The following is a 26,513-nucleotide window of genomic DNA, read 5'->3' as shown; positions in this document are numbered from 1 at the left end:
ACATTCCTGCGTTGTAATGGTCAATTTTACAAGAGTCAATAAAACATAAAAATATTTATTAAAAACAAAAAAAGGAAGGAGAGCCCACCACCTCCTGAGGAAGCCTGTTCCACTGAGGAACTGCTCTATCAAAATCATAGCATCATAGAGTTGGAAGAGACCTCTAGGGTCATCTAGTCCAACCCCTGCACAATGCAGGAAACTCACAAACACCTCCCCCTAAAGTCACAGGATCCGCATTGCTGTCAGATGGCCATCTAGCCTTTCTCTTCCTCCCATCTTCCATCCTCTGTCTTCCTCCCTTCTCTCACTGCAGGGGAACGACGTCGAGCTGAATGGGACCATCCTGGAAGTAAACCACCCCCCGCATTCTGCCGGTCCGGCCCAAAGCCAGCCCAGCCTTCAGGCCCAGCCCCTCGCCCCCCTCCCTGCTGGGGCCCATCCAGCCCCGAGAGACTTGGGGTGGGAAATATGAGTTCCTTCTCTCCTGCTTGGGGTACTGCGTGGGGCTGGGCAATGTCTGGCGTTTCCCATATCTCTGCTATCGCAATGGAGGGGGTAAGTGCATCGAGGGGCGAAACCCTTCATGGCTGGGGACAGAGAAGCCATAAGAACATTAGAGAAGCCCTGTTGGATCAGGCCAGTGGCCCCTCCAGTCCAACACTCTGTGTCACATAAGAACATAAGAGAAGCCCTGTTGGATCAGGCCAGTGGCCCCTCCAGTCCAACATTCTGTGTCACATAAGAACATAAGAGAAGCCCTGTTGGATCAGGCCAGTAGCCCCTCCAGTCCAACACTCTGTGTCACATAAGAACATAAGAGAAGCCCTGTTGGATCAGGCCAGTGGCCCCTCCAGTCCAACACTCTGTGTCACATAAGAACATAAGAGAAGCCATGTTGGATCAGGCCAGTGGCCCCTGCACTCCAAAACTCTGAGTCACATAAGAACATAAGAGAAGCCCTGTTGGATCAGGCCAGTGGCCTCTCCAGTCCAACACTCTGTGTCACATAAGAACATAAGAGAAGCCATGTTGGATCAGGCCAGTGGCCCCTCCAGTCCAACACTCAGTGTCACATAAGAACATAAGAGAAGCCCTGTTGGATCAGGCCCGTGGCCCCTCCAGTCCAACACTCAGTGTCACATAAGAACATAAGAGAAGCCCTGTTGGATCAGGCCCGTGGCCCCTCCAGTCCAACACTCAGTGTCACATAAGAACATAAGAGAAGCCCTGTTGGATCAGGCCAGTGGCCCCTCCAGTCCAACACTCAGTGTCACATAAGAACATAAGAGAAGCCCTGTTGGATCAGGCCCGTGGCCCCTCCAGTCCAACACTCAGTGTCACATAAGAACATAAGAGAAGCCCTGTTGGATCAGGCCAGTGGCCCCTCCAGTCCAACACTCTGTGTCACATAAGAACATAAGAGAAGCCATGTTGGATCAGGCCAGTGGCCCCTCCAGTCCAACACTCTGTGTCACATAAGAACATAAGAGAAGCCCTGTTGGATCAGGCCAATGGTCCCTCCAGTCCAACACTCTGTGTCACATAAGAACATAAGAGAAGCCCTGTTGGATCAGGCCAGTGGCCCCTCCAGTCCAACACTCAGTGTCACATAAGAACATAAGAGAAGCCATGTTGGATCAGGCCAGTGGCCCCTCCAGTCCAACACTCTGTGTCACATAAGAACATAAGAGAAGCCCTGTTGGATCAGGCCAATGGCCCCTCCAGTCCAACACTCTGTGTCACATAAGAACATAAGAGAAGCCCTGTTGGATCAGGCCAGTGGCCCCTCCAGTCCAACACTCTGTGTCACATAAGAACATAAGAGAAGCCCTGTTGGATCAGGCCAATGGCCCCTGCAGTCCAACACTCTGTGTCACATAAGAACATAAGAGAAGCCATGTTGGATCAGGCCAGTGGCCCCTCCAGTCCAACATTCTGTGTCACATAAGAACATAAGAGAAGCCCTGTTGGATCAGGCCAGTGGCCCCTCCAGTCCAACACTCAGTGTCACATAAGAACATAAGAGAAGCCCTGTTGGATCAGGCCAATGGCCCCTCCAGTCCAACACTCTGTGTCACATAAGAACATAAGAGAAGCCATGTTGGATCAGGCCAGTGGCCCCTCCAGTCCAACACTCAGTGTCACATAAGAACATAAGAGAAGCCCTGTTGGATCAGGCCAATGGCCCCTCCAGTCCAACACTCAGTGTCACATAAGAACATAAGAGAAGCCCTGTTGGATCAGGCCAGTGGCCCCTCCAGTCCAACACTCTGTGTCACATAAGAACATAAGAGAAGCCCTGTTGGATCAGGCCAGTGGCCCCTCCAGTCCAACGCTCAGTGTCACATAAGAACATAAGAGAAGCCCTGTTGGATCAGGCCAATGGCCCCTCCAGTCCAACACTCAGTGTCACATAAGAACATAAGAGAAGCCCTGTTGGATCAGGCCAGTGGCCCCTCCAGTCCAACACTCTGTGTCACATAAGAACATAAGAGAAACCCTGTTGGATCAGGCCAATGGCCCCTCCAGTCCAACACTCAGTGTCACATAAGAACATAAGAGAAGCCCTGTTGGATCAGGCCAATGGCCCCTCCAGTCCAACACTCAGTGTCACATAAGAACATAAGAGAAGCCCTGTTGGATCAGGCCAATGGCCCCTCCAGTCCAACACTCTGTGTCACATGAGAACATAAAAGAAGCCCTGTTGGATCAGGCCAGTGGCCCCTCCATTCCAACGCTCAGTGTCACATAAGAACATAAGAGAAGCCCTGTTGGATCAGGCCAATGGCCCCTCCAGTCCAACACTCAGTGTCACATAAGAACATAAGAGAAGCCATGTTGGATCAGGCCAGTGGCCCCTCCAGTCCAACACTCTGTGTCACATAAGAACATAAGAGAAGCCCGGTTGGATCAGGCCAATGGCCCCTCCAGTCCAACACTCTGTGGCACATAGTGGCCAAAAAAAATCCCAGGTGCCGTCCATCAGTGGGGCCAGGACACTAGAAGCCCTTCCACTGTGAAGGACACTGTGGAGGCCACTGTGTGCCACAGAGTGTTGGACTGGAGGGGCCACTGGCCTGATCCAACATGGCTTCTCTTATGTTCTTGGTGCTTGGGGGGGGCGGGTACAGTGGAAGGCCTTCTAGTGTCCTGCCCCCACTGATGGACCTCCTGATGGCACCTGGGGTTTTTGGCCATTGTGCGACACAGAGTGTTGGACTGGAGGGGCCATTGTCCTGATCCAACATGGCTTCTCTTATGGTCTTGGTGTTTTGGGGGGGCACAGTGGGAGGGCTTCTGGTGTCCTGGCCCCACTGATGGGCCTCCTGATGGCACCTGGTTTTTTGGCCACTGTGTGACATGGACTGGAGGGGCCATTGGACTGATCCAAGAGGGCTTCTCTTATGTGACACAGAGTGTTGGACTGGAGGGGCCATTGGCCTGATCCAAGAGGGCTTCTCTTATGTTCTTATGTGACACAGAGTGTTGGACTGGAGGGGCCACTGGCCTGATCCAACAGGGCTTCTCTTATGTTCTTATGTGACACAGAGTGTTGGACTGGAGGGGCCATTGGCCTGATCCAAGAGGGCTTCTCTTATGTTCTTATGTGACACAGAGTGTTGGATTGGAGGGGCCATTGGCCTGATCCAACAGGGCTTCTCATATGTTCTTTATTTTATTTATTTATTTATTTGTAATTTATATCCCGCCCTTCCCACCAAGTGGCTCAGGGCGGCTTACAGCATATAAAATCTAACATGAGACATAAAAGTTTAAACATTTCATACAATTTACATAATTAAAATTAAACAATGCAAACAATTTACATAATAAAAATATTAAAACATTCTACAGTCTTATAAAACTACACTCGATTTCAAATTTCAGTGCTGGTTAGTTGTAAGCCTGCCGGAAGAGGGTTGTCTTACAGGCCCTGCGGAATTGAGCAAGATCCCGCAGGGCCCTTACCTCTTCCAGCAGCTGGTTCCACCAGAAGGGGCCATTACGGAGAAAGCCCTATCCCTCGTAGATTTCAAACGGGCTTTCTTTGGCCCGGGGACAACAAGGAGGTTTTGAGTTCCCAATCTCAGTACTCTCTGGGGAACATGTGGGGAGAGACGGTCCCTCAGGTAGGCAGGTGTTTGGGGGGGGGCACAGTGGGAGGGCTTCTGGTGTCCTGGCCCCACTGATGGGACCTGGTTTTTTGGCCACTGTGTGACACAGAGTGTTGGACTGGATGGGTCATTGGCCTGATCCAACACAGCTTCTCTTTGTTCTTACGTCTGGGGCAATGATGCTCTGTCTTCTTGGTGCTTGGTGGGGGGCACAGTGGGAGGGCTTCTGGTGTCCTGACCCCACTGGTGGACCTCCTGATGGCACTTGGTTTTTTGGCCACTGTGTGACACAGAGTGTTGGACTGGAGGGGTCACTGGCCTGATCCAACATGGCTTGTCTCATGTTCTTATCCGTGAGGCTGCTGGGGGTCCTCTGCTTGACGGTCCCATTCCTTCCCCTCCGTCTCCCCCAGGAGCGTTCCTGATCCCCTACACCATCATGCTGCTCTTCACGGGGCTGCCCCTCTTCCTGATGGAGCTCAGCCTCGGCCAGTACGGGGCAGCAGGGCCCATCACCGTCTGGAAGTGCTGCCCCCTCTTGAAAGGTAGGTGCCCAGGGCATCTGAAGGGGTTGTCCTGGACTGGCAGCAGCATCTCCTTCCGCTCAAGCCTCCCCTCAGACCTTGGGATTGATCCACCCATGAAGTCCAGCTGCACCCAGAAAGGTGCTTGAAGAACAGGAGGCCTCGTGAAGTCCCAGCCCTCCAGCTGGTGTGGCTCCAGGGTCACTACGGAGGACTGTCATCCCTGCCCCCGTCAGCATCCAAAAGGAGCACAGCGTGGGCAGTGGAGCCACATGCAAATCATGACTTTTCTTGAGGCGAGAGAAGTGGAGAGAAGCTAGAACAAAAAGGAGATGCTTTAAGATGACAACTCCAGGCTGGGGGATTTGGGGGCGGAGTCTGGGGAAGGCAGGGTTCAGAGTGGGGAGGGGCCTCAGCAAGGTGTAATGCCCTAGGACGGGTGGCCAATGGTAGCTCTCCAGATGTTTTTTTGCCTACAACTCCCATCAGCCCCAGCCATCGGCCACCCCTGGCTTAGCGCTCTGGTGGTCAAGTTCATAACTGCAGCCAAAAATCATAGAGAAATATAGAGGCTCCTAAGGTCTTTGAAGAGTTTAAAGTCTACTTCATAAGAGAACGGCTACTCTGAGAAAGAGTTCCTGCAGCCGGTTTCATAAAGAATATGTTTAAGACCATAAAGAATATGGTTAGGATCATAAGGAGGGCCAACCCAAAATAAATTCCGCCACAAGAGGGGATTGGGTCAACTTCTGGAGCAGGGGTCCATCAGTGGCTATTAGCCACAGCATAGTGTCTGGGGCTCTGTATTCTGGTGCATGGATGAGGCAACAGTGGGAGGGCTTTTAGTGTCCTGGCCCCACTGGTGGATCTCCTGATGGCTCCTGGGTTTTTTGGCCACTGTGTGACACAGAGTGTTGGACTGGATGGCCATGGGCCTGATCCAACAGGGCTTTTCTTATGGAGAGGAGACGGCTGAGAGGTGATAGGATCACCATCTTCAAGTCCTTGAAGGGCTGAACTATAGAGGATGGGGTGAATTGTTTTCTGTGGCCCCAGAAGGAAGGACCAGAATCAACGGGTTGAAATTAAATCAAAAGAGTTTCTGGCTCAACATTAGGAAGAACTTCCTGACTGTTAGAGAGGTTCCTCAGTGGAACAGGCTTCCTCAGGAAGTGGTGTGATCTCCTTCCTTGGAGGCTAGACAGCCATCTGACAGCAATGAGGATCCTGTGAATTTAGGGGGAGGTGCTTGTGAGTTTCCTGTGTTGTGCAGGGGGTTGGACTAGATGGCCTTGGAGGTCCCTTCCAACTCTAGGATTCTATGAACAGGCTTTCTCCTTGGGAGGTGGTGGGTTCTCCTTCCTTGGAGGTTTTTCAACAGAGGCTAGATGGGCATCTGACAGCAATGAGGATCCTGTGAATTTAGGGGGAGGTGCTTGTGAGTTTCCTGTGTTGTGCAGGGGGTTGGACTAGATGGCCCTGGAGGTTGCTTCCAACTCTAGGATTCTATGAACAGGCTTCCTTGGGAGATGGTGGGCTCTCCTTCCTTGCAGGTTTTTAAACAGAGGCTAGATGGCCATCTGACAGCGATGAGGATCCTGTGAATTTAAAGGGAGGTGTTTGTGAGTTTCCTGTATTGTCCAGGGAGTTGGACTAGATGACCCTGGAGGTCCCTTCCAACTCTAGGATTCTCTGAACAACAACTGGCTACAGTGCCTACCTCTGCCCCCTACCAAGAGGCAAGTGAGGCATCTCAGGGGTCTGCCCACGGTAAATGGGCAGCAGTATGTGTGGGGGTGCAGATGGTCTCTTTGGGGGGGGGGGCAGCTTGTCAGGCTGGAGGCTGACTGCCCTCCTCTCCCCCCGCAGGGATCGGGATCGGGATGCTGCTGGTCTCCTCGCTGGTCTCCCTCTACTACAACGTCATCCTCGCCTGGACTTTCTACTACTTGGGCATGTCCTTCCAGAGCCCCTTGCCCTGGTCCTGTGACGCCCAACAGAACGCCCACCTCTGCCAAGCCCAGGTGCTGCGGGGGGGGGGAGGGGGTGTCTGTGAAGCAGGAGGTACTGGAGGGGGGTCTTTGGGAATGGGGAGCACCTGCTCCCCCCAGCAGCGCTGTGTAGCCCCACTTGGTGTGATTTGGTCTTTTGAGAGCCAGATTGGTCCCAGCTAGGGTTGCCAGCTCTGGGTTGGGAAATTCCTGGAGGTTTGGGGGGTGGAGGCCGGGAAGGGCAGGGTGTGGGGAGGGGAGGGGCCGCAACTGGGTATAGCACTACAGAGTCTGCCTCCCCACCCCCTCCCAAGCAGCCATATTCTGCAGGGGAACTGGTCTCTCTGTAGCCTAGAGACCGGTTGTGATTCCAGCAGGTCTCCAGGGGTAGCCTGGAGACCTCCACAACCGGGAATCCACAACCCCTGGAGTCTAGCATCCCTAGTGCCAGAACCCCCCCCCCACACACACACTAACTTGGTTTGCTCCCTTCGTGTGCTTTTCAGAACGTCTCCTTGGGGAACGCCTCCCAGATCAGCGCCAGCGAAGCTTTTTGGAAGTGAGTCTCTGCGGCCTGGTTTGGAACTGGGGTTTGGGGGGGTGGAATTCAGCAGTTGGGGGGGGAGGAGAATCTGCCTGCAAAGAGGAGTGAGGCCAGGGGTGGCTCAGGGGTGGCCAAACGTTTCTAGCATAAGAGCCACATAGGATAAATGTCAGATGTTTGAGAGCCACAAGACATGAATGTCAGATGTTTGGGAGCTGCAGGACAGGAAGGGAGAGGAGAGGAGAGAGAGAGGAAAGGAAAGGAAGAAAGGGAGGGAGGGAGAGAGAGAGGGAAGGGAGGGAAGGAAGGAAGGAAGGAAGGAAGGAAGGAAGGAAGGAAGGAAGGAAGGAAGGAAGGAAGGAAGGAAGGAAGGAAGGAAGGAAGGAAGGAAGGAAAATGGATTTGGAGAGAGAGGTGGAAAGAAAGCAACTTTAACTAGAAGTGCATTCACCATCCTGCCAGCTGAAGAGAGCAATGTCTTCTCCAAGCCAGCTGATGGGGGGGGGGGGAGTTTTTTGGCAGGGCCACACAAGATTTGTGAAAGAGCCACAGTTTGGCCCCCCTGGGCTGGCTCATGGAGCAAGTGGAGTTGTCCAAGCTTTCCTGCTTCAGTGCAGCAGCAGATTTCGACACCCGGGCAAGTGTGTGCAACTTTAATCACACCCGGGAATCTTTTTTTTTTTTTTTTAAACGTGCTGTTGTCTAACTAGGGTTGCCAATCCCCAGGTGGGGGCAGGGGATTCCCCGGTTTGGAGGCCCTCCCCTCGCTTCAGGGTCATCAAAAAGAGGTGTGGGGCACTCCCTTATTCCCTATGGAGACCAATTCCCATAGGGTATAATGGAGAATTGATCCATGGTTATCTGGAGCTCTGAGAGGAGGCTGTTTTTTTGAGGTAGAGGCACCACATTTTCAGCATAGCATCCAGTGTCTCTCCTCAAAACACCGCCCCCCCCCCCACAGTTTCAAAAAGATTGGTCCATGGAGCCCAGTCCTATGAGCCCCCAAAGATGGTGCCTCACTCCTTCGTTATTTCCAATGGCGGGAAGGCATTTTAAAGGTGTGCAGTCCCTTTAAATGTGATGGCCAGAACTCCCTGGCCATTGGAGTTCAATTATGCTGGCTCCACTTGAATGTCTCCTGACTCCACCCCCAAAGTCCCTTGGCTCCACCCCCAAAGTCCCCAGATATTTCTTGAATTGGACCGAAGCTTGAATTCTTTACTTCTGAGGCTTGGGCAGATGTGGCTCCACCTTGTGGCAAGAGGGAGGCATAACCCTGGATCCCTGAGTGCCCTGGGTGGGCGGTCCCGCCTCCCTCCGTCACCCAGGCGGGGAAGAACCCCAGAGGTTTCTTGATGCTCGGCAGAGTCCCGTCTTTAGAGATGCCCGATGAAGGAGCATCCAGTTCAGGCCGTTTCCTGGTGGTGGAAAGGCAGGGCAGCTGCTCAGAGCAGCATTGGGGGGCTACTTTCCGAGGAGAACGCTTGCCGGGCCAGACTGACGCAGCCCTCCCTCTGGGCAGCACCTGGCTGGTGCCTGGGCAGGATGGGCTTCACGTGGAAGTGGGATTGGGGGGGTGGGATGCTTCCCCACTCGCCACAAGACTCCCCAGCCCTTCCCTCTGTGCTTTCCAGCGAGCAGGTGCTGGGAGTGGTGCACAGCTCTGGCCTGGAAGACCCCGGCGCTGTGAGGTGGCCCCTGGCACTGTGCCTACTGCTGGCCTGGCTGCTCATCTTCCTGTGCAGTCTGCAAGGCATCCACAGCTCGGGCAAGGTGAGTGTCGCTGGGCATCGGGCCAGGAGAGCCAGGTGGGTGTCGTGGTGAAGGGCGCGGACTCTTCGATGGGAGAACCGGGTTTGATTCCCCACTCCTCCCCTTGCACCTGCTGGAATGGCCTTGGGTCAGCCAGAGCTCTGGCAGAGGTTGTCCTTGAAAGGGCAGCTGCTGTGAGAGCCCTCTCCAGCCCCATCCTCTTCACAGGGTATCTGTTGTGGGGGAGGGAGATAAAGGAGATTTTGAGCCGCTCTGAGACTCTTCGGAGTGGAGGGCGGGATATAAATCCAGTATCTTCATCTACCTCACAGGGTGTCTGTTGTGGGAGAGGAAGGGAAAGGAGATTGTGAGCCGCTCTGAGACTCTTCGGAGTGGAGGGCGGGATATAAATCCAGTATCTTCATCTACCTCACAGGGGGTGTTTTCGCACTCACGTTTTACTGGCGCCACGACCCTCCTGACGCCGGCGAATCTGCATGGATTTCGCACCAGAAGCGCCGGCTACTTCCGTCGCTAAGCCAGCGCAAATGGAAATCGCAAAGATGCAGGAAAACGTTTGCGCTGGCTTAGCGACGGAAGTAGCCGGCGCAATGGGCTGCGCCGGCGCTTCTAGTGCGAAATCACTGCAGATCCGCCGGCGTGAGGAGGGTCGTGGCGCCAGTAAAACATGAGTGCGAAAACACCCAGGGTGTCTGTTTTGGGAGAGGAAGGAAAAAGAGATTGTGAGCTGCTCTGAGACTCTTCGGAGTGGAGGGCGGGATATAAATCCAATATCTTCATCTACCTCACAGGGTGTCTGTTGTGGGGGAGGAAGGGAAAGGAGATTTTGAGCCGCTCTGAGACTCTTCGGAGTGGAGGGCGGGATATAAATCCAATATCTTCATCTACCTCACAGGGTGTCTGTTGTGGGAGAGGAAGGGAAAGGAGATTGTGAGCCGCTCTGAGACTCTTTGGAGTGGAGGGCGGGATATAAATCCAGTATCTTCATCTACCTCACAGGGGGTGTTTTCGCACTCACGTTTTACTGGCGCCACGACCCTCCTGACGCCGGCGAATCTGCATGGATTTCGCACCAGAAGCGCCGGCTACTTCCGTCGCTAAGCCAGCGCAAATGGAAATCGCAAAGATGCAGGAAAACGTTTGCGCTGGCTTAGCGACGGAAGTAGCCGGCGCAATGGGCTGCGCCGGCGCTTCTAGTGCGAAATCACTGCAGATCCGCCGGCGTGAGGAGGGTCGTGGCGCCAGTAAAACGTGAGTGCGAAAACACCCAGGGTGTCTGTTTTGGGAGAGGAAGGAAAAAGAGATTGTGAGCTGCTCTGAGACTCTTCAGAGTGGAGGGCGGGATATAAATCCATTATCTTCATCTACCTCACAGGGTGTCTGTTGTGGGGGAGGAAGGTAAAGGAGATTGTGAGCCGCTCTGAGACTCTCCGGAGTGGAGGGCGGGATATAAATCCAATATATTCTTCATCTTCTTCTCTCTTCTCGCTCCTCAGCGTGGTCAAAGGTCTGCTCAGGTGCTGGCTTTAGTGGACCACCCATTAGAGGGAGCCTCCAGCATCTCCCTCCTGTGGGGCCGTGGAGGTGCCCTCTTCTGCCTGTGTCTGACACCTGCAAATGGCCCCCTCTGCCACTTTTCCAAGGGTTTATACCCATGGGTCGTTTTGTAGAAAAATAAGTGTCGGAGCTCATTAGCATATGCTGCCCCTGCCCCCCCAGCCAAAAGCAACCCGACGCAAGAAAGGAGGGCCCCTGGTGAGCGAGGCCTGCTTGGGCTAGAGGAATGTCTGGAGGAGGCGGCTGAGAGGTGAGAGGATCACCATCTTCAAGTCCTTGAAGGGCTGTCCTATAGAGGATGGGGTGGAATTGTTTTCTGTGGCCCCGGAAGGCAGGACCAGAACCAATGGGTTGAAATTAAATCCAAAGAGTTTCTGGCTCAACATAAGGAAGAACTTCCTGACCGTTAGAGCGATTCCTCAGTGGAACAGGTTTCCTCAGGAGGTGGTGGGCTCTCCTTTCTTGGAGGTTTTTCAACAGAGGCTAGATGGCCATCTGACAGCAATGAGGATCCTGTGAATTTAGGGGGAGGGGTTTGTGAGTTTCCTGCATTGTGCAGGGGGTTGGACTAGATGACCCTAGATGATTCTATAAAAAAGCCCAAGTAGGCCTCACTCACCTGGTGCTCTCCTGGTCTGCCGGCCGCCCCCCCCCCTCCCCAGTCAAAAGGCCAACAAGCCACCTGCTGTCCAAAATCGCATAAGAAGTGGAGAAAGGGTGGTCTGGGTGGGCTTCTCCCGGGGTTAATGAGGGCTGCTGGGGGTGTGGCAAAGCCCCTGGTGGCTGGCTGGCTGCTTGCTCTCCAGGGATTGTTATGCAGCTGCACCTCCTATTAAGTGGACAAGGGAGGTGGGGAAGAGGAGGGGGAAACCTCAGAAAGGTTCAGCAGCTGCTCTCCTATGAGCTCCCACTGAATCCAAGGCCTGGTTCTATCCAATCCTCCCTCTACGCTGTGGAGTCTGGTGAGCAAAAATTCTGCTTCCTGAGCCGAGACAAAAATGTGTGAGCCAGAGGCTAAAAAAATGTGAGCTACCTCACGCTAACTCAGCTTGGCGGGAACGCTGGTTGTTTCTCTGTGCCAGGTGGTGTACTTCACGGCCACTTTCCCCTACCTGGTCATCGTGGTCCTGATCATCCGGGGTGCCACCCTGGAGGGCTCCATCGACGGGGTCCGCTTCTACCTCTCAACAGACTGGAGCCGGCTGCGCAGTGCTCAGGTACGCTGGTTCTGCTAGGGTGGAATGTGGTCTGAGGTGCGCCTTCAGCATCCCAAAGGTCCACTTTTCATGTTGGAAGCAGGGGAGGGCAACGGGCTGGTCCTTGCAGCCTTAAAAGAACTCTTTAGAACATAAGACCATAAGAGAAGCCATGTTGGATCAGGCCAATGGGCCACCCAGTCCAACACTGTGTCAGTGAATGGGCCACTGGCCTGATCCAACAGGGCTTCTCTTATGTTCTTATGTGACACAGAGTGTTGGACTGGAGGGGCCACTGGCCTGATCCAACATGGCTTCTCTTGTTCTTATGTGACACAGAGTGTTGGACTGCAGGGGCCACTGGCCTGATCCAACAGGGCTTCTCTTATGTTCTTATGTGACACAGAGTGTTGGACTGAGGGGCCACTGGCCTGATCCAACAGGGCTTCTCTTATGTTCTTATGTGACACAGAGTGTTGTACTGGATGGGCCACTGGCCTGATCCAACATGGCTTCTCTTATGTTCTTATGTGACACAGAGTGTTGGACTGGAGGGGCCACTGGCCTGATCCAACAGGGCTTCTCTTCTGTTCTTATGTGACACAGAGTGTTGGACTGGAGGGGCCATTGGCCTGATCCAACATGGCTTCTCTTCTGTTCTTATGTGACACAGAGTGTTGGACTGGAGGGGCCATTGGCCAGATCCAACATGGCTTCTCTTCTGTTCTTATGTGACACAGAGTGTTGGACTGGATGGGCCATTGGCCTGATCCAACAGGGCTTCTCTTATGTTCTTATGTGACACAGAGTGTTGGACTGGAGGGGCCATTGGCCTGATCCAACACGGCTTCTCTTATGATCTTATGGTTGCCGGCGAGCTTCACACTGAGCTCTCACCCTGCCGCAGGTCTGGAACGACGCTGCTTCCCAGATCTTCTACTCTTTGGGCATCGGTTTTGGCGGCCTCCTTTCCATGGCTTCTTACAACAAGTTTGACAACAATGTGATCAGGTGAGTCTGGGATGGGAATCCACCGGTCCTGATTCCCAGGGCCAGATGAACAATTAGGCCAAGTAGACTTGCTGTCTCACCGCATCCCTCTCTCGCCCGCAGGGACACCTTGGTGATCGCCATCGGGAACTGCTGCACGAGCTTCTTTGCTGGCTTCGCCATCTTCTCCATCCTCGGCCACATGGCCTGGCGGAAGAAGGTGCCGGTGGGGGAAGTGGCGGACACAGGTCAGGAGATGGAGAAGGAGCCTCAGCCCTCTCCCCACCCCAACCCAGCCCTCTCCCTTTTTTTCAGCTTCTCTCCAGGAAGACCCTGGCGATGTATTCAGGGACGTGGCTGCTTTTCTGCCTGAGATGAGGCCTGATGGGTCTCACTGGTCTGGTGACCTCCGACCCCTGGAGAGAGGCCATGGTCTGGCCCTGACTGAGGAAACGCAGCGCCTGAGGCAGCCCAGAGGGGCGTCCATCCGGCCCAGCTTTTCGTTACCCTCTAAAATTGGAGTCCCCAGCCTTTATAAACCTCTGAGCACCTTTGGAACGGTGCGGTGAGCACAGCATAAGATGGCTGCCTCGGATGGTGGAACTGGCCACAAAATGGCCGCCCCAGCTGACCTTCAGTCACACAGGGAAGATCTTTGGCTGTGGGGGCAGCTGAATCCAAAACAATAGTTTAAAAAAAATCTGCTCAGCCAATCAAACCTCCTTCTTGGTGCTTGGGGGGGCACAGTGGGAGGGTTTCTGGTGTCCTGGGTCCACTGCTGGACCTCCTGATGGCACCTAGGTTTTTTTGGCCCCTGTGTGACACAGGGTGTTGGACTGGATGGGCCATTGGCCTGATCCAACATGGCTTCTCATATGTTCTTATGTCTGCGGCAGTGATGCTCTGTATTCTTGGTGCTTTGTGGGGGGCAACAGCGGGAGGTCTTCTAGTGTCCTGGCCCCACTGGTGGACCTGCTGATGGCACTTGTTTTTTTTTGGCCCCTGTGTGACACAGAGTGTTGGACTGGATCCAACATGGCTTCTCTTATGTTCTTATGTCTGGGGCAGTGATGCTCTCTGTTCTTGGTGCTTGGGGGGCCACAGTGGGAGAGCTTCTGGATCCACTGGTGGACCTCCTGATGGCACCTGGGTTTTGGCCCCTGTGTGACACAGAGTGTTGGACTGGAGGGGCCATTGGCCTGATTCAACATGGCTTCTTTTATGTTCTTATGTCTGGGGCAGGGATGCTCTGTATTCTTGGTGCTTTGTGGGGGGCAACAGTGGGAGGTCTTCTAGTGTCTTGGCCCCACTGGTGGACCTCCTGATGGCACTTGTTTTTTTTGGCCCCTGTGTGACACAGAGTGTTGGACTGGATCCAACATGGCTTCTCTTATGTTCTTATGTCTGGGGCAGTGATGCTCTGTATTCTTGGTGCTTGGGGGGCCACAGTGGGAGAGCTTCTGGATCCACTGGTGGACCTCCTGATGGCATCTGGGTTTTGGCCCCTGTGTGACACAGAGTGTTGGACTGGATGGGCCATTGGCCTGACCCAACAGGGCTTCTCTTATGTTCTTATGTCTGGGGCAGCGATGCTCTGTATCCTTGGTGCTTGGGGGGGCACAGTGGGAGGGCTTCTAGTGTCCTGTCCCCATTGGTGGACCTCCTGATGGCCCCTGGGGGTTTTTTGGCCACTTGTGCAGATTCACTGATTTGTGGGTGTTTGGTGTTTTGTATATTAAGTAGATTTGGACTTGTGGGCCAGCATATGGAATCGGAACCCAAAGCTCTAAGTCCCAAGCTTAGGCCCGTTCGGCTGCAGGGACTCTTTCCTCCTTGCAGGGGGGCAGAGGTGTTCCAAGGCTCTTCCAATGGAGGGGGGGGGGTGCAAGGACATGGATTCCCCTTCTCCTCATTCTGTTGCCTGCTGGTGAATGGAAGAAGACTGCAGATTTATCTCTGCCCTTCTCTTTGAATCAAAGACTCAGAGCGACTCACAATCTCCTTTATCTCCTTCCCCCACAACAGACACCCTGTGAGGTGGGTGGGGCTGAGAGAGCATTTTACAGCAGCTGTCCTTCCTTCCTTCCTTCCTCCGCAGGCCCTGGGCTGGCGTTTGTGGCCTACCCGGAAGCTCTGGCTCTCCTGCCAGGCTCAGCCTTCTGGTCCGTGCTCTTCTTCCTGATGCTCTTCACCCTGGGGATTGACACTCTGGTGAGCTGCCACGGCAAACGCCCCCCTCCCCTCTGCAGCCCTGGGGATTTGGTGTGGGGCAGGCCTGGGAAAGCCCCGTCCTCTTTCTTCCCCCTGACTGCCCCTGTGTGTTTGTCAGTTTGGCAACATGGAAGGCATCACGACGGCAGTAATGGACGAGTTCCCCTCCCTGCGCGACTTCAGGCGGAAGGCCCTCTTCCTGGCGGGGCTCTGCTTCACCTTCTACCTGCTGGGCCTCCTCTTGATTACCGAGGTGAGAGGACGTGTGACCACCCTAGGGTTCCCTAGGAGCTTCCCTTCTTATGTTTACAGCCAGCTTCAAGAGGGGATTGGATCAACATCTGGAGCAGAGGTCCATCAGTGGCTTTTAGCCACAGCGTATTTTTGGAAATCTCTGTCTGGGGCAGTGATGCTCTGTGCTCTTGGTGCTGGGGGGTAGGGGGGACAGTGGGAGGGCTTCTAGTGTCCTGGCCCCACTGGTGGACCTCCTGATGGCACCTGGGTTTTTTGGCCCCTGTGTGACACAGAGTGTTGGACTGGATGGGCCATTGGCCTGATCCAACATGGCCTCTCATGTTCTTATGTCTGGGGCAGTGATGCTCTTTATTCTTGGTGCTTGAGGGGGGCACAGTGGGAGTGCTTCTAGTGTCCTGACCCCACTGATGGGCCTCCTGATGGCAACTGGGTTTTTTGGCTCCTTTGTGACACAGAGTGTTGGGCTGGAGGGGCCACTGCCCTGATCCAACACGGCTTCTCTTATGTTCTTATGTGACACAGAGTGTTGGGCTGGAGGGGCCACTGTCCTGATCCAACAGGGCTTCTCTTATGTTCTTATGTGACACAGAGTGTTGGGCTGGAGGGGCCACTGGCCTGATCCAACAGGGCTTCTCTTATGTTCTTATGGGACACAGAGTGTTGGGCTGTAGGGGCCACTCGCCTGATCCAACACGGCTTCTCTTATGTTCTTATGTGACACAGAGTGTTGGACTGGAGGGGCCACTGGCCTGATCCAACAGGGCTTCTCTTATGTTCTTCTGTGACACAGAGTGTTGGACTGGAGGGGCCACTGGCCTGATCCAACAGGGCTTCTCTTCTGCCCTTCTGTTCTTCTCCTTCAGCCAGCCCAGGGGGGGGGCAGGGGCCATCAAGGAAGTCACGAGGGACTGCGGTCCCAGCTTCCGATCCCTAGAGGCATCTGCTGCTGCCAAGGTGCTTTGAGGTGGCAAAGGAGGTTTACAGCCTGGCCTTGTCTGTCAATCGGCAATTTGAAGGTTCTGCCAATTAGGTCTGCTGGCAAAGGAGCCGATGAGGGTTGGAGGCATCGGAGTCCAGCTGGCCGCGAGTTCAACCCCAGAGGCTTGCGAGGGAGCCCTCCAGCACCTCCCTGTTTGCTCACAGTTGCCAGGCCAGACTGGTCTCTTGGACAGCTCCGTTGCCACCCAAGGGGAAGTGGGGCCATCTAGAAGGGCAGCTGCTGGGCTTAAATATTTCAGGAATGTTTTATTCCACCTCTCCAGGAACCTGCTCAGAGTGTTTTATGAAGAAGAATTAAAGGTGTGAGGGTGACTAAGTCCAGGCCCTCAGGCTTGAAGGGGAGGGGTGGTCAGTTGTCTGGCCAGGGGTAGTCCTGGGGCTGCCTTCCTCCCTCTTCACAGCTGCCCTGTGGCTCTTCCTTCTCTCACCCAGGGGGGCATCTACTGGTTCACCCTCCTGGACGCCTACAGCACCAGCTTTGGCCTCATCATCATCGTCCTCTTCATGTGCCTCGGCGTGGCCTTCTTCTACGGTGAGTCCCTCGCAGGGCCCCATTTCCTGCCCATCTCCGGGCACGACCGACCAAAGGGAAGGCCGCAATCCCACGTTCCTCGTTAGGGCCAGTACCCAACCCGGATACCATTTTTCACTGCCTGCCAGTGCTCCCTCTCGGCCAGCACCCTGGCTCCCATAATACTTGCCCTCAGCACCTTTGGTGTAGAGCCAGTTTGGTGTAATGGTGAAGTGTGCAGACTCTGATCTGGGAGAACCGGGTTTGATTCCCCACTCCTCCACTTCAAGCTGCTGGAATGGCCTTGGGTCAACCATAGGTCTCACAGGAGTTGTCTTTGAAAGGGCAGCTTCTGGGAGAGCTCTCTCAGCCCCACCTACCTCACAGGGTGTCTGTTGTGGGGGGAGAATATATAGGAGATTGTAAGCCACTCTGAATCAGAGAGAAGGGTATGGTCTACATCTGCAGTCTTCTTCTTCTTCCTCCTCCTCCTCTTCTTATCTGGGGTTTGATTCCCCACTCCTCCACTTGCAGCTGCTGGAATGGCCTTGGGTCAGCCAGAGCTCTCTTATCTGGGAGAACCGGGTTGGATTCCCCACTCCTCCACTTGCAGCTGCTGGAATGGCCTTGGGTCAGCCAGAGCTCTCTTATCTGGGAGAACCGGGTTTGATTCCCCCCTCCTCCACTTGCAGCTGCTGGAATGGCCTTGGGTCAGCCAGAGCTCTCTTATCTGGGAGAACAGGGTTTGATTCCCCCCTCCTCCACTTGCAGCTGCTGGAATGGCCTTGAGTCAGCCATAGCTCTCTTATCTGGGAGAGCCGGGTTTGATTCCCCACTCCTCCACTTGCAGCTGCTGGAATGGTCTTGGGTCAGCCAGAGCTCTCTTATCTGGGAGAACCGGGTTTGATTCCCCCCTCCTCCACTTGCAGCTGCTGGAATGGTCTTGGGTCAGCCAGAGCTCTCTTATCTGGGAGAACCGGGTTTGATTCCCCCCTCCTCCACTTGCAGCTGCTGGAATGGCCTTGGGTCAGCCATAGCTCTCTTATCTGGGAGAGCCGGGTTTGATTCCCCACTCCTCCATTTGCAGCTGCTGGAATGGCCTTGGGTCAGCCAGAGCTCTCTTATCTGGGAGAACTAGGTTTGATTCCCCACTCCTCCACTTGCAGCTGCTGGAATGGCCTTGGGTCAGCCAGAGCTCTCTTATCTGGGAGAACGGGGTTTGATTCCCCTCTCCTCCACTTGCAGCTGCTGGAATGGCCTTGGGTCAGCCAGAGCTGTCTTATCTGGGAGAACCGGGTTTGATTCGCCACTCCTCCGCTTGCATCTGCTGGAATGGCCTTGGGTCAGCCAGAGCTGTCTTATCTGGGAGAACCGGGTTTGATTCGCCACTCCTCCACTTGCATCTGCTGTAATGGCCTGCAGTAAGCCAGAGCTCTCTTATCTGGGAGAACCAGGTTTGATTCCCCACTCCTCCGCTTGCAGCTGCTGGAATGGCCTTGGGTCAGCCATAGCTTTTGCAGAGCTGTCCTTGAAAGGGCAGCTTCTGGGAGACCACTCTCAGCCCCACCCACTTCACAGGGTGTCTGTTGTGGGGGCAGGGGGAGGTAAAGGAAATTGTGAGCCGCTCTGAGACTCTGGGATTTGGAGTGGAGAGTGGGATATAAATCCAGTATTACTGACCAACTAGTCATCTGTTATTCCTGAAATTTAAATTGTTTGTCTGAACGATTGCACGAGCATCTACTGATACGGATGTTTTAACAGTTGTTTTTTGCGTCCTATGTTTTTATTGCTCTTTTATTCTGTTTGGTCGCTGCTTGAGCCTAACCTGTGACCCACCCCTGAGCCAGCCTTTGGCGGGGAGGGCGGGGTATAAACTAAGTTAAATTAATTAAATAAATAAAATATCTTCTTCTTCTTCCTCCTCCCTCTTCTTCTTTCTTTCTCCTTGCTTCTCAGGTGTGAACCAATTCTGCCAAGACATCGTGGACATGATCTGCCTCTGCCCACCGTGGTGCAGCAAACTGGTGCTGTACTTCAAGGCCTGCTGGGTGGTTGTCACCCCAGGGCTGCTTCTGGTAAGGCCTCCTCTCGCCCCCGCCCCCCTGCTCCCTCCCCCCCCCCACTGTTTCCTGCTCTAGCACCAAGTATGTGCTGCAGGCGTAATCCTGGGCTTAAATTGCAGGTGGGGAGAGATCATCAGGATATTAGGAGACACTTTTTAACAACAGGGGTGGCTCAGTGGCCCAGGGACATCGGGGGTTCTCGCTCCTTGGAGACTTTGAAGAGGAGATTGGACAATGATTTGTCAGGGGTGCCTGGGGCGGGGGGTCGGACTGGGTGGTCTTGGGGTCATAGTGGACAGCTCCATGAAAGTACTAACCCCGGTTGCTGCAGTTGTGAAAAAGGCAAACTCTGTGTTAAGGATTATTACCTTGAGGTGAATGTTTCCTCTAAGCTGAGTTAGTATGAGGTAGCTCACAGTTTTTTTAGGCTCCGGCTCGCACATTTTTCTCTTAGCTCAGGAAAAATGGACACAGAGCAAGCTAATTTATGCAGTAGATCGGGGTGGCCAACGGTAGCTCTCCAGATGTTTTTTGCCTACAACTCCCATCAGCCCCAGCCAGCATAGCCGATGGCTGGGGCTGATGGGAGTTGTAGGCAAGAAAACATCTGGAGAGCTGCCCTTGGTCACCCCAGCAGTAGATCACAACTTTAGTGCCAGCAGCTTTAGTGCCAGCCAGCAGAAGTCTGGTGTTCAGTTTTGGACACCACATTTTTAGTTGGAGATGCCGGGGATTGAACCTGGGACCTTCAGCTTCCCAAGCAGATGCTCAGCCACTGAGCCACAGCCCCATTCATGGCTCCCCAGGGTCTCCAGCTGAAGTCTGGTGTTCAGTTTTGGACACCACATTTTTAGTTGGAGATGCCGGGTATTGAACCTGGGACCTTCTGCTTAACAAGCAGATGCTCTACCACTGAGCCACCCTCCCTCCCTTCAAGATCAGTGAATTGGTTTGTTGCTCTTGTCATTCTTTGTCTAAGGCAGGCAAACGTCCATTGCTTTGTCTCCTGGGCAGTTGCTGCCTGTAGACTAGTGGAGAAAACCCACCGGCTGCTCCGTAGGGGGTGGGGTCTGTGGCAATCTGTCCCCCTTCCCAGATGTCCAGAGGCAGCTGAGACCCTTGACTCTCTTTGGTGTTCTTTGCTCCCTCCCCAGTTCATCCTCTTTTACATCTTCCTGGATCTCTCGAGTACGACGCTGCACTACGGCCCCTACCAGTATCCCCGTTGGGGGGAGGCCCTGGGGGTCTGCCTGGGGGTCGTGACCTGCATCCAGATCCCGCTGTGGGCCGGAGTCGCTCTCTGCAAGGAGTCTGGGACGCTGGCGGACGTGAGTGGAGGGGGCCGCACTTGGCTGGGGGAGGGGGCTGCAGAGGAGACTGTGGCACGGGGAACACGGGCTCCCCCGTCAGCAGCTTTGCATCCAGCTTTGATCGGGGAGTGGAAGGATGTCTCCGCGTAGCTCCAAGTGGGAGCTCAGAAGGTCAAATCTGGCTTCTGCCTCCATCCTAAGGGGAGCACCTTCCACAAGGCCCTCTTCTCTCAGCCACACCTGGACTAGAAGAGTCAAGTATTATTATTATTATTATTAGTTTATTTATATTCCACCCATTCCCCCATAGGGGGCTCAGGGCAGAGCACAACATAAATAAAAATCACATTAAAATCAAAGATTTCAGGTTTTCACGGCTGGTAACATCATTAGGGTTTGTAGAATCTTTCGGGCTCAAGTGCCGTGTTCTACTGGAGAAAGTTTTCCTTCCAGACGTTTCGTTCTCAGCTGCGGAGAACATCCTCAGTGGCGTTGCAGCCGGAGCAGGCGCTCAGACCTTCTTGGCTGCTGTGCATTGAGTCCGAAAGATTCTACAAACCCTAATCACATTAAAATCATATATTAATAGAAGCAATTACAATTGTTCCATAAACAAAATAGCTCGGCAGAACAATTGTGATGAGATGGTGCCACTGGACGGTGCAGTGAATCACTGTAGTAGGATATACAGTAGCAGAGGCTGACCGTTCTAATGGGCAGATGCCCGCCACCTCACCCGAAGACCTGGCGGAACAGCTCCGTTTTACAGGCCCTACGAAAGGCTAATAAGCCAGGTAGGGCCCGGATCTCTATAGGGAGCTGATTCCTCCAGGTTGGGGCCAGAACCGAGAAGGACCTGGCCCTGGTAGTAGCTTAAGTAGTAGTTTGGAGAGCCAGTTTGGTGTAGTGGTGAAGTGCGCGCACTCCTATCTGGGAGAACCAGGTTTGATTCCCCACTCCTCCACTTGGAGCTGCTGGAATGGCCTTGGGTCAGCCAGAGCTCTCTTATCTGGGAGAACCAGGTTTGATTCCCCCCTCCTCCACTTGCAGCTGCTGGAATGGCCTTGGGTCAGCCAGAGCTCTCTTATATGGGAGAACCGGGTTTGATTCCCCACTCCTCCACTTGCACCTGCAGGAATGGCCTTGGGTCAGCCAGAGCTCTCGCAGAGATTGTCCTTGAAAGGGCAGCTGCTGGGAGAGCTCTCTCAGCCCCACCCGTCTGTTGTGGGGGAGGAAGGGAAAAGAGATTCTAGGCCGCTCTGAGACTCTGTCCTTGAAAGAACAGCTTCTGGGAGAGCCCTCAGCCTCACCCGCCTCACAGGGTGCCTGTTGTGGGGGGGGGGGAAGGGAAAGGAGATTGTGAGCCGCTCTGAGACTCTTTGGCATGGAGGGCGGGATATAAATCCCATATCTTCTTCATCTTCATCTTCTAGTTTAAGTTAGACTAACGAAATTTGTGGTGGGGTGGGTGGGGGAGCTTTTGTGAGTGACAGCTGTCTTCTCTCTGCTCTGTTCTCAGAGGTTCAGGAAAGCCATCCACCCCCTGAATTCCTGGCGCACCACAAGCGGGCGTGACCTGCCTCACCATGTCATCGACGTCCCTTATACTGTGAACCTGACGGACCACGATTTCACGGGGTCCTGGCAGCACCAGGGCAGCAGCGAGGCGTGAACGGAAAGGGAGGATGCTTCCCACCCCTGAGGGGCAGCTTGCAGGCGAGCTTGGGTACAAGAGGACTGCCTGCCCTGGTGATGAGGCCCAGAAGGGCAGCCTGCCTGGCAGGGTCTCTTGGCAAGGACACGAGAAAGATGGCGCTCCAGGAAGACGGGCTGCTACTGGGCAGGAAATGGCGGGCACTCTTGTTTTTAAGCGAAGCAGAGGACATGTGTGGGTGGAGTGCATGTATGTGCGCTTAAACAGTTGAGGTGTACGTTGCTGGCGGACTTTTCTCGCATGGTTCCTTTGCACAGTTTACCCCCAGCAGCATGGAGGGGCCTTGACTGGGCCTCGTCATTTCCCCACCTGGGCCCTGAGTGCCCCCGGGGGCTTATTCTTCAGGGGTGCCCCTCAACCCCTGGGCTTGGGCGGCTGGAACTCCAGCCCAACTCCCCTGAACCTCCTTCTCCAAGCTGCCAGTGCTAGGAACGATTAGAACAACTGGGACTGGAGTATATAGAAAAAGCTGCAAAAAACACCGGAAGTAATAACACAATCACACTATAAGTGCGTAAATGCAGATGTTGGAGCTGAAAGCAGACGTTGAGAGCATGCATCGATCCGTGTTATAGAAAGAAGTGCTGGGGCTCCTTGTAACCTCGGGCGAAAAGGCTGAAGAAGAACTTGATAAATGAAACCGTGAGGATTCCTTTAATAAGCGGTTCCTTATTCTCTCCGTCTGAATCATGAACAGAACACCAAAAGACTCCTCCCACGTCTACAGTTTATTTTGAAGAGGCAATTGCCAGTGAGAGACTGATGCAGTGACTTTGTCGGGGTTTCCAAGCAATACGTGTTCCCTTGTCTTATTTTATTTTGCCCTAGACAAGAACGCATTTACACACGTACAGTGCAATAGTGTTTTTCCCAGTGCTAGGAAGGCTGGCTTGGTCTCTGCCTGTCATCTCCTGCCTTAGCAGCCTGATCTCGGGCTCCAGGGTAGAGACCAGCGCAATCTCTCTCGTCTCACTCGTCCTCGGGCTCTGGCTTTGGGCCTGATGGCCTCCTCTTGCCTGCAGCTGGCAGCTTGCAGAAATCCTCCTTTATGCAACAAGGAAGTAAACTGGTCTTCACTGGCAGCGGAGGTCGTGATGGCCGTAAATAGGAACAGCTTTAGGAACGAATTGGATTCATGTAGGTCTGCCAGTAGCTACTAGCCGTGGTGATTAAAGTGACCAATCAGAAGGAAGTCCTTCTTCATCCAAAGGGTGATTAACATGTGGAACTCTCTGCCACAGGAGGTGGTGGCGGCTACAAGCATAGACAGCTTCAAGAGGGGGTTAGATAAAAATATGGAGCAGAGGTCCATCAGTGGCTATTAGCCACAGTGTGTATATACATATATAAATTTTTTTGGGCCACTGTGTGACACAGAGTGTTGGACTGGATGGGCCATTGGCCTGATCCAACATGGCTTCTCTTCTGTTTCTCTGGAGGGCCAACTACAGGTTGTGAGCAGAGCTTAGGACTGCAGTACTGCAGCTTTAACACTCTGCGCGGCGGGGCTCTAAGAGGTCATAACACAAATATTAATAGACAAAAGATGTTATTATTTTAAGTATTTCTGCTGGTTTTCCTATAGGACATCCAGCAGAAATACTTAAATAATAAAATTTTAACATCGCTGGGAGTCGGTAGTCTCCGCCATCATCAATATAGCAATATATCTCAATGTGAGATCAAATAACACCTACCATTGTTTTACGTCATTGTTTTATATGTTTTAATTTATGATGTGTGTTTTTTCATCTTTTTGTCTATTGAGGTCATAACACAAATATTAAGAAACAAAAGATAAAAATACACATCTGTCATAGATAAAAACATATGAAGCAATTACATAAAACAGTGGTAGGTGCTATTTGATCTCACATTAAAATATATCGAGGATGGCAGATGCTACCGACTCCATCGATGTTTTTTTATTAAGTATATCTGCTAGATGTCCTATAGAGCAGGGGTGTCCAACAGTAGCTCTCCAGATGTTTTTTGCCTACAACTCCATCAGCACCAGCCAGCATGGTCAATGGCTGGGGCTGATGGGAGTTGTAGGCAAAAAACATCTGGAGAGCTACCGCTGGCCACCCCCGCTATAGGAAAAAGATCCCCGGTCACAATATGATGATCGAGGTGGGCCAAATGGACTAATTTCTGCTTTCCTGTTGTTGTCAATTTTAATTCAAAAGTGCCTGGCAGAAGAGCACCGTTTTACAGGCCCTGCGGAACTGTGAGAGCGCTCACAGGGCCTAATTAATGAAAGTTATGTTCCTCCCATTTGATGCCTTTCCCTGCAAGGTGCCAAAGTGGAGGGGGGCTGGCCTCTCCCCCCTTCCTTCTTGTAGGTTTCAGTCGTAGTAGGACTGCTAACACTCCCCTCCCCACAACCGTTGCCTCTCTTGGGATGGAGTCAGTAGCCAGTTCCTGCAATCGACGGAGGGAAGCAAGACTCAGGACCAAAGTAGGAGTCCAGTAGCACCTTTAAGACCAACCAAGTTTTATTCAGAATGAAATCTTTCGTGTGCATGCACGCTTCTTCACACAAGGGGATGGCGGTACAGTGAGCAGAGCTACCTCGAGCTGATGGGCCAGTGGTTAAGCATGCAAAGTGGTACCGTATCAGAATCCAACGGCGAAACTGTGAAATTAACAAACTGAAAGAACATTTGGTCTGGATAACATTTGCATGGGAAACCAATAAAGCAGGAACCTGTCAGAATAGGAGAATGGCGCAAACAATGTCTGTAATTGCTTTATCGTTAAAGGTTAAAACGCCTGGGGCTCTTTAGCTTGGAGAAACGTCGACTGCGGGGTGACATGATAGAGGTTTACAAGGTTATGCATGGGATGGAGAAAGTAGAGAAAGAAGTCCTTTTCTCCCTTTCTCACAATGGAAGAACTTGTGGGCATTCGATGAAATTGCTGAGCAGTCGGGTTAAAAAGGGATAAAAGGAAGTACTTCTTCACCCAAAGAGTGATTAACATGTGGAACTCACTGCCACAAGAGGTGGCGGCGACTACAAGCATAGCCAGCTTCAAGAGGGGATTGGATAAAGATATGGAGCAGAGGTCCATCAGTGGCTATTCGTGTATGTATATATATATGTGTGTGTTTGTGTGTGTGTATTGGCCACTGTGTGACACAATGTTGGACTGGAGGGGCCATTGGCCTGATCCAACATGGCTTCTCTTATGTTTGCAAGTCTGGATTAACCAAAGGACCAAGGTAATCCCCTGTGTAAGCACAAGTCATTTCTGATTCTGGGGTAAAGTCGCATCGCAATGTTTTCATAGCACTTTTTACGGGATGGGTTGTCATTGCCTTCCCCAGTCATCTCCACTTTCCCCCCAGCAAGCTCATTTGACCAACCTCGGAAGGATGGAAGGCTGAGTCAACCTCGAGCCGGCTACCTGAACCCAGCTGCCACAGGGATCGAACTCAGGTCATGAGCAGAGCTTGGACTGCAGGACAGCCAGTTTGGTGTAGTGGTGAAGTGTGTGGACTCTTATCTGGGAGAGCCGGGTTTGATTCCCCACTCCTCCACTTGCAGATGCTGGCATGGCCTTGGGTCAGCCATAGCTCTCACAGCAGTTGTCCTTGAAATGGCAGCTTCTGGGAGAACTCTCTCAGCCCCACCAACCCCATAGGGTGTCTGTTCTGGTGGGAGGGGGTGGGGATGGTAAAGGAGACTATGACCACTCTGAGATTCAGATTCGAGTGCGGGATATAAATCCAATATCATCTTCTTCAACTATTACTGCAGCTTACCACTCTGCGCCACGGGGCTCATCTTTTAACATGTAACATACATTATAAACATCATTCCAGTTGGCCTTTAGAAAAAAAGAATACATTAAAATAGAGTGGTTGGTATTACAGAATGTCTCGTTCTCCTGTAAATGACCCTGAAAAGGGAAAAAAGGGGGGGGGGGTTACTGTCTGATCCAGTGTTCCCTCTAAGTGGAGTGTGAGCTAGCTCACAGTTTTTTAGCCTCCAGCTCACACATTTTTGTCTTAGCTCAGGAAAAACGGCCCCAGAGCAAACTAATTCATGCAGCGGCTCACAACTTTAATGCCAGCAGCTCATGAAGTAAAAATTTTGCTCACAAATTCACACGTCTTGAATTTCTCAAAGTCACAATATAAGGAGGAAGGGTCCCTTTGAATTCGACTGTGAGACTGGCACACCGCTCCCCCCCCCCCAATGTAATCAAATCAAGCCACGTCCCCCTCTGCTGGCTGCTGGGCTCTTCCTGAAAAGCCTTCCCCTTGTGGGGGGGGGGGGATCTCTCTTGCTCTCTGCCTGAGGGGGGGGCAAGGCTGGCAAACAGGGTTGCCAATCCCCAGGTGGGGGCAGGGGATCCTTCGGTTTGGAGGCCCTCCCCCCACTTTAGGGTCATCAGAAAGCGGAGGGGGGGGGAGATGTCTGCTGGGCACTCCATTATTCCCTATTGAGACCGATTCCCATAGGGTATAATGGAGAATTGATCCGTGGGGGGGGGCTGTTTTTGGAGGTAGAGGCACCAAATTTTCAGCATATAATCCGATGCCTCTCCTCAAAAGACCCTCCAAGTTTCAAAAAGATTGGACCAGGGGGTCCAATTCTGTGAGCCCCCAAAGAAGGTGTCCTATCCATTATTTCCAATGGAGACCGATTCCCATTGGGTATAATGGAGAATTGATCCGTGGGTACCTTGGGCTCTTGTGGGGCTGTTTTTGGAGGTAGAGGCACCAGACCTGCAGCACGGCATCC

The 26,513-nt window shown here is 53.1% G+C and overlaps 1 protein-coding gene and 1 non-coding gene across 2 annotated transcripts; one reads left to right on the top strand and one right to left on the bottom strand.

The window, feature by feature from the left end:
• The first annotated feature begins 413 nt into the window (after positions 1-413).
• Positions 414-21,899, top strand: LOC132590659 (sodium-dependent proline transporter-like). Its single transcript, XM_060263625.1, has 14 exons — positions 414-558; positions 4,532-4,663; positions 6,512-6,666; positions 7,140-7,192; positions 8,812-8,950; positions 11,590-11,724; positions 12,611-12,714; positions 12,817-12,941; positions 14,792-14,904; positions 15,023-15,157; positions 16,591-16,690; positions 18,629-18,747; positions 19,890-20,063; positions 21,565-21,899. The coding sequence occupies exons 2-14, from the start codon at positions 4,558-4,560 to the stop codon at positions 21,715-21,717; spliced, it is 1,611 nt and encodes a 536-aa protein (XP_060119608.1). The 5' UTR covers positions 414-558; positions 4,532-4,557; the 3' UTR covers positions 21,718-21,899.
• On the bottom strand, positions 19,591-19,661 carry TRNAN-GUU (transfer RNA asparagine (anticodon GUU)). Its single transcript has one exon. It is a non-coding gene; the product is annotated as a tRNA-Asn (tRNA).
• Positions 21,900-26,513: the final 4,614 nt, after the last annotated feature.

The sequence above is a fragment of the Heteronotia binoei genome, unplaced genomic scaffold (assembly GCF_032191835.1).
Source record: "Heteronotia binoei isolate CCM8104 ecotype False Entrance Well unplaced genomic scaffold, APGP_CSIRO_Hbin_v1 ptg000509l, whole genome shotgun sequence".
Classification (NCBI taxonomy): domain Eukaryota; kingdom Metazoa; phylum Chordata; class Lepidosauria; order Squamata; family Gekkonidae; genus Heteronotia; species Heteronotia binoei.
Note: the sequence above shows the minus strand (reverse complement) of the source record. Positions and strands in the feature narration are given on the sequence as shown.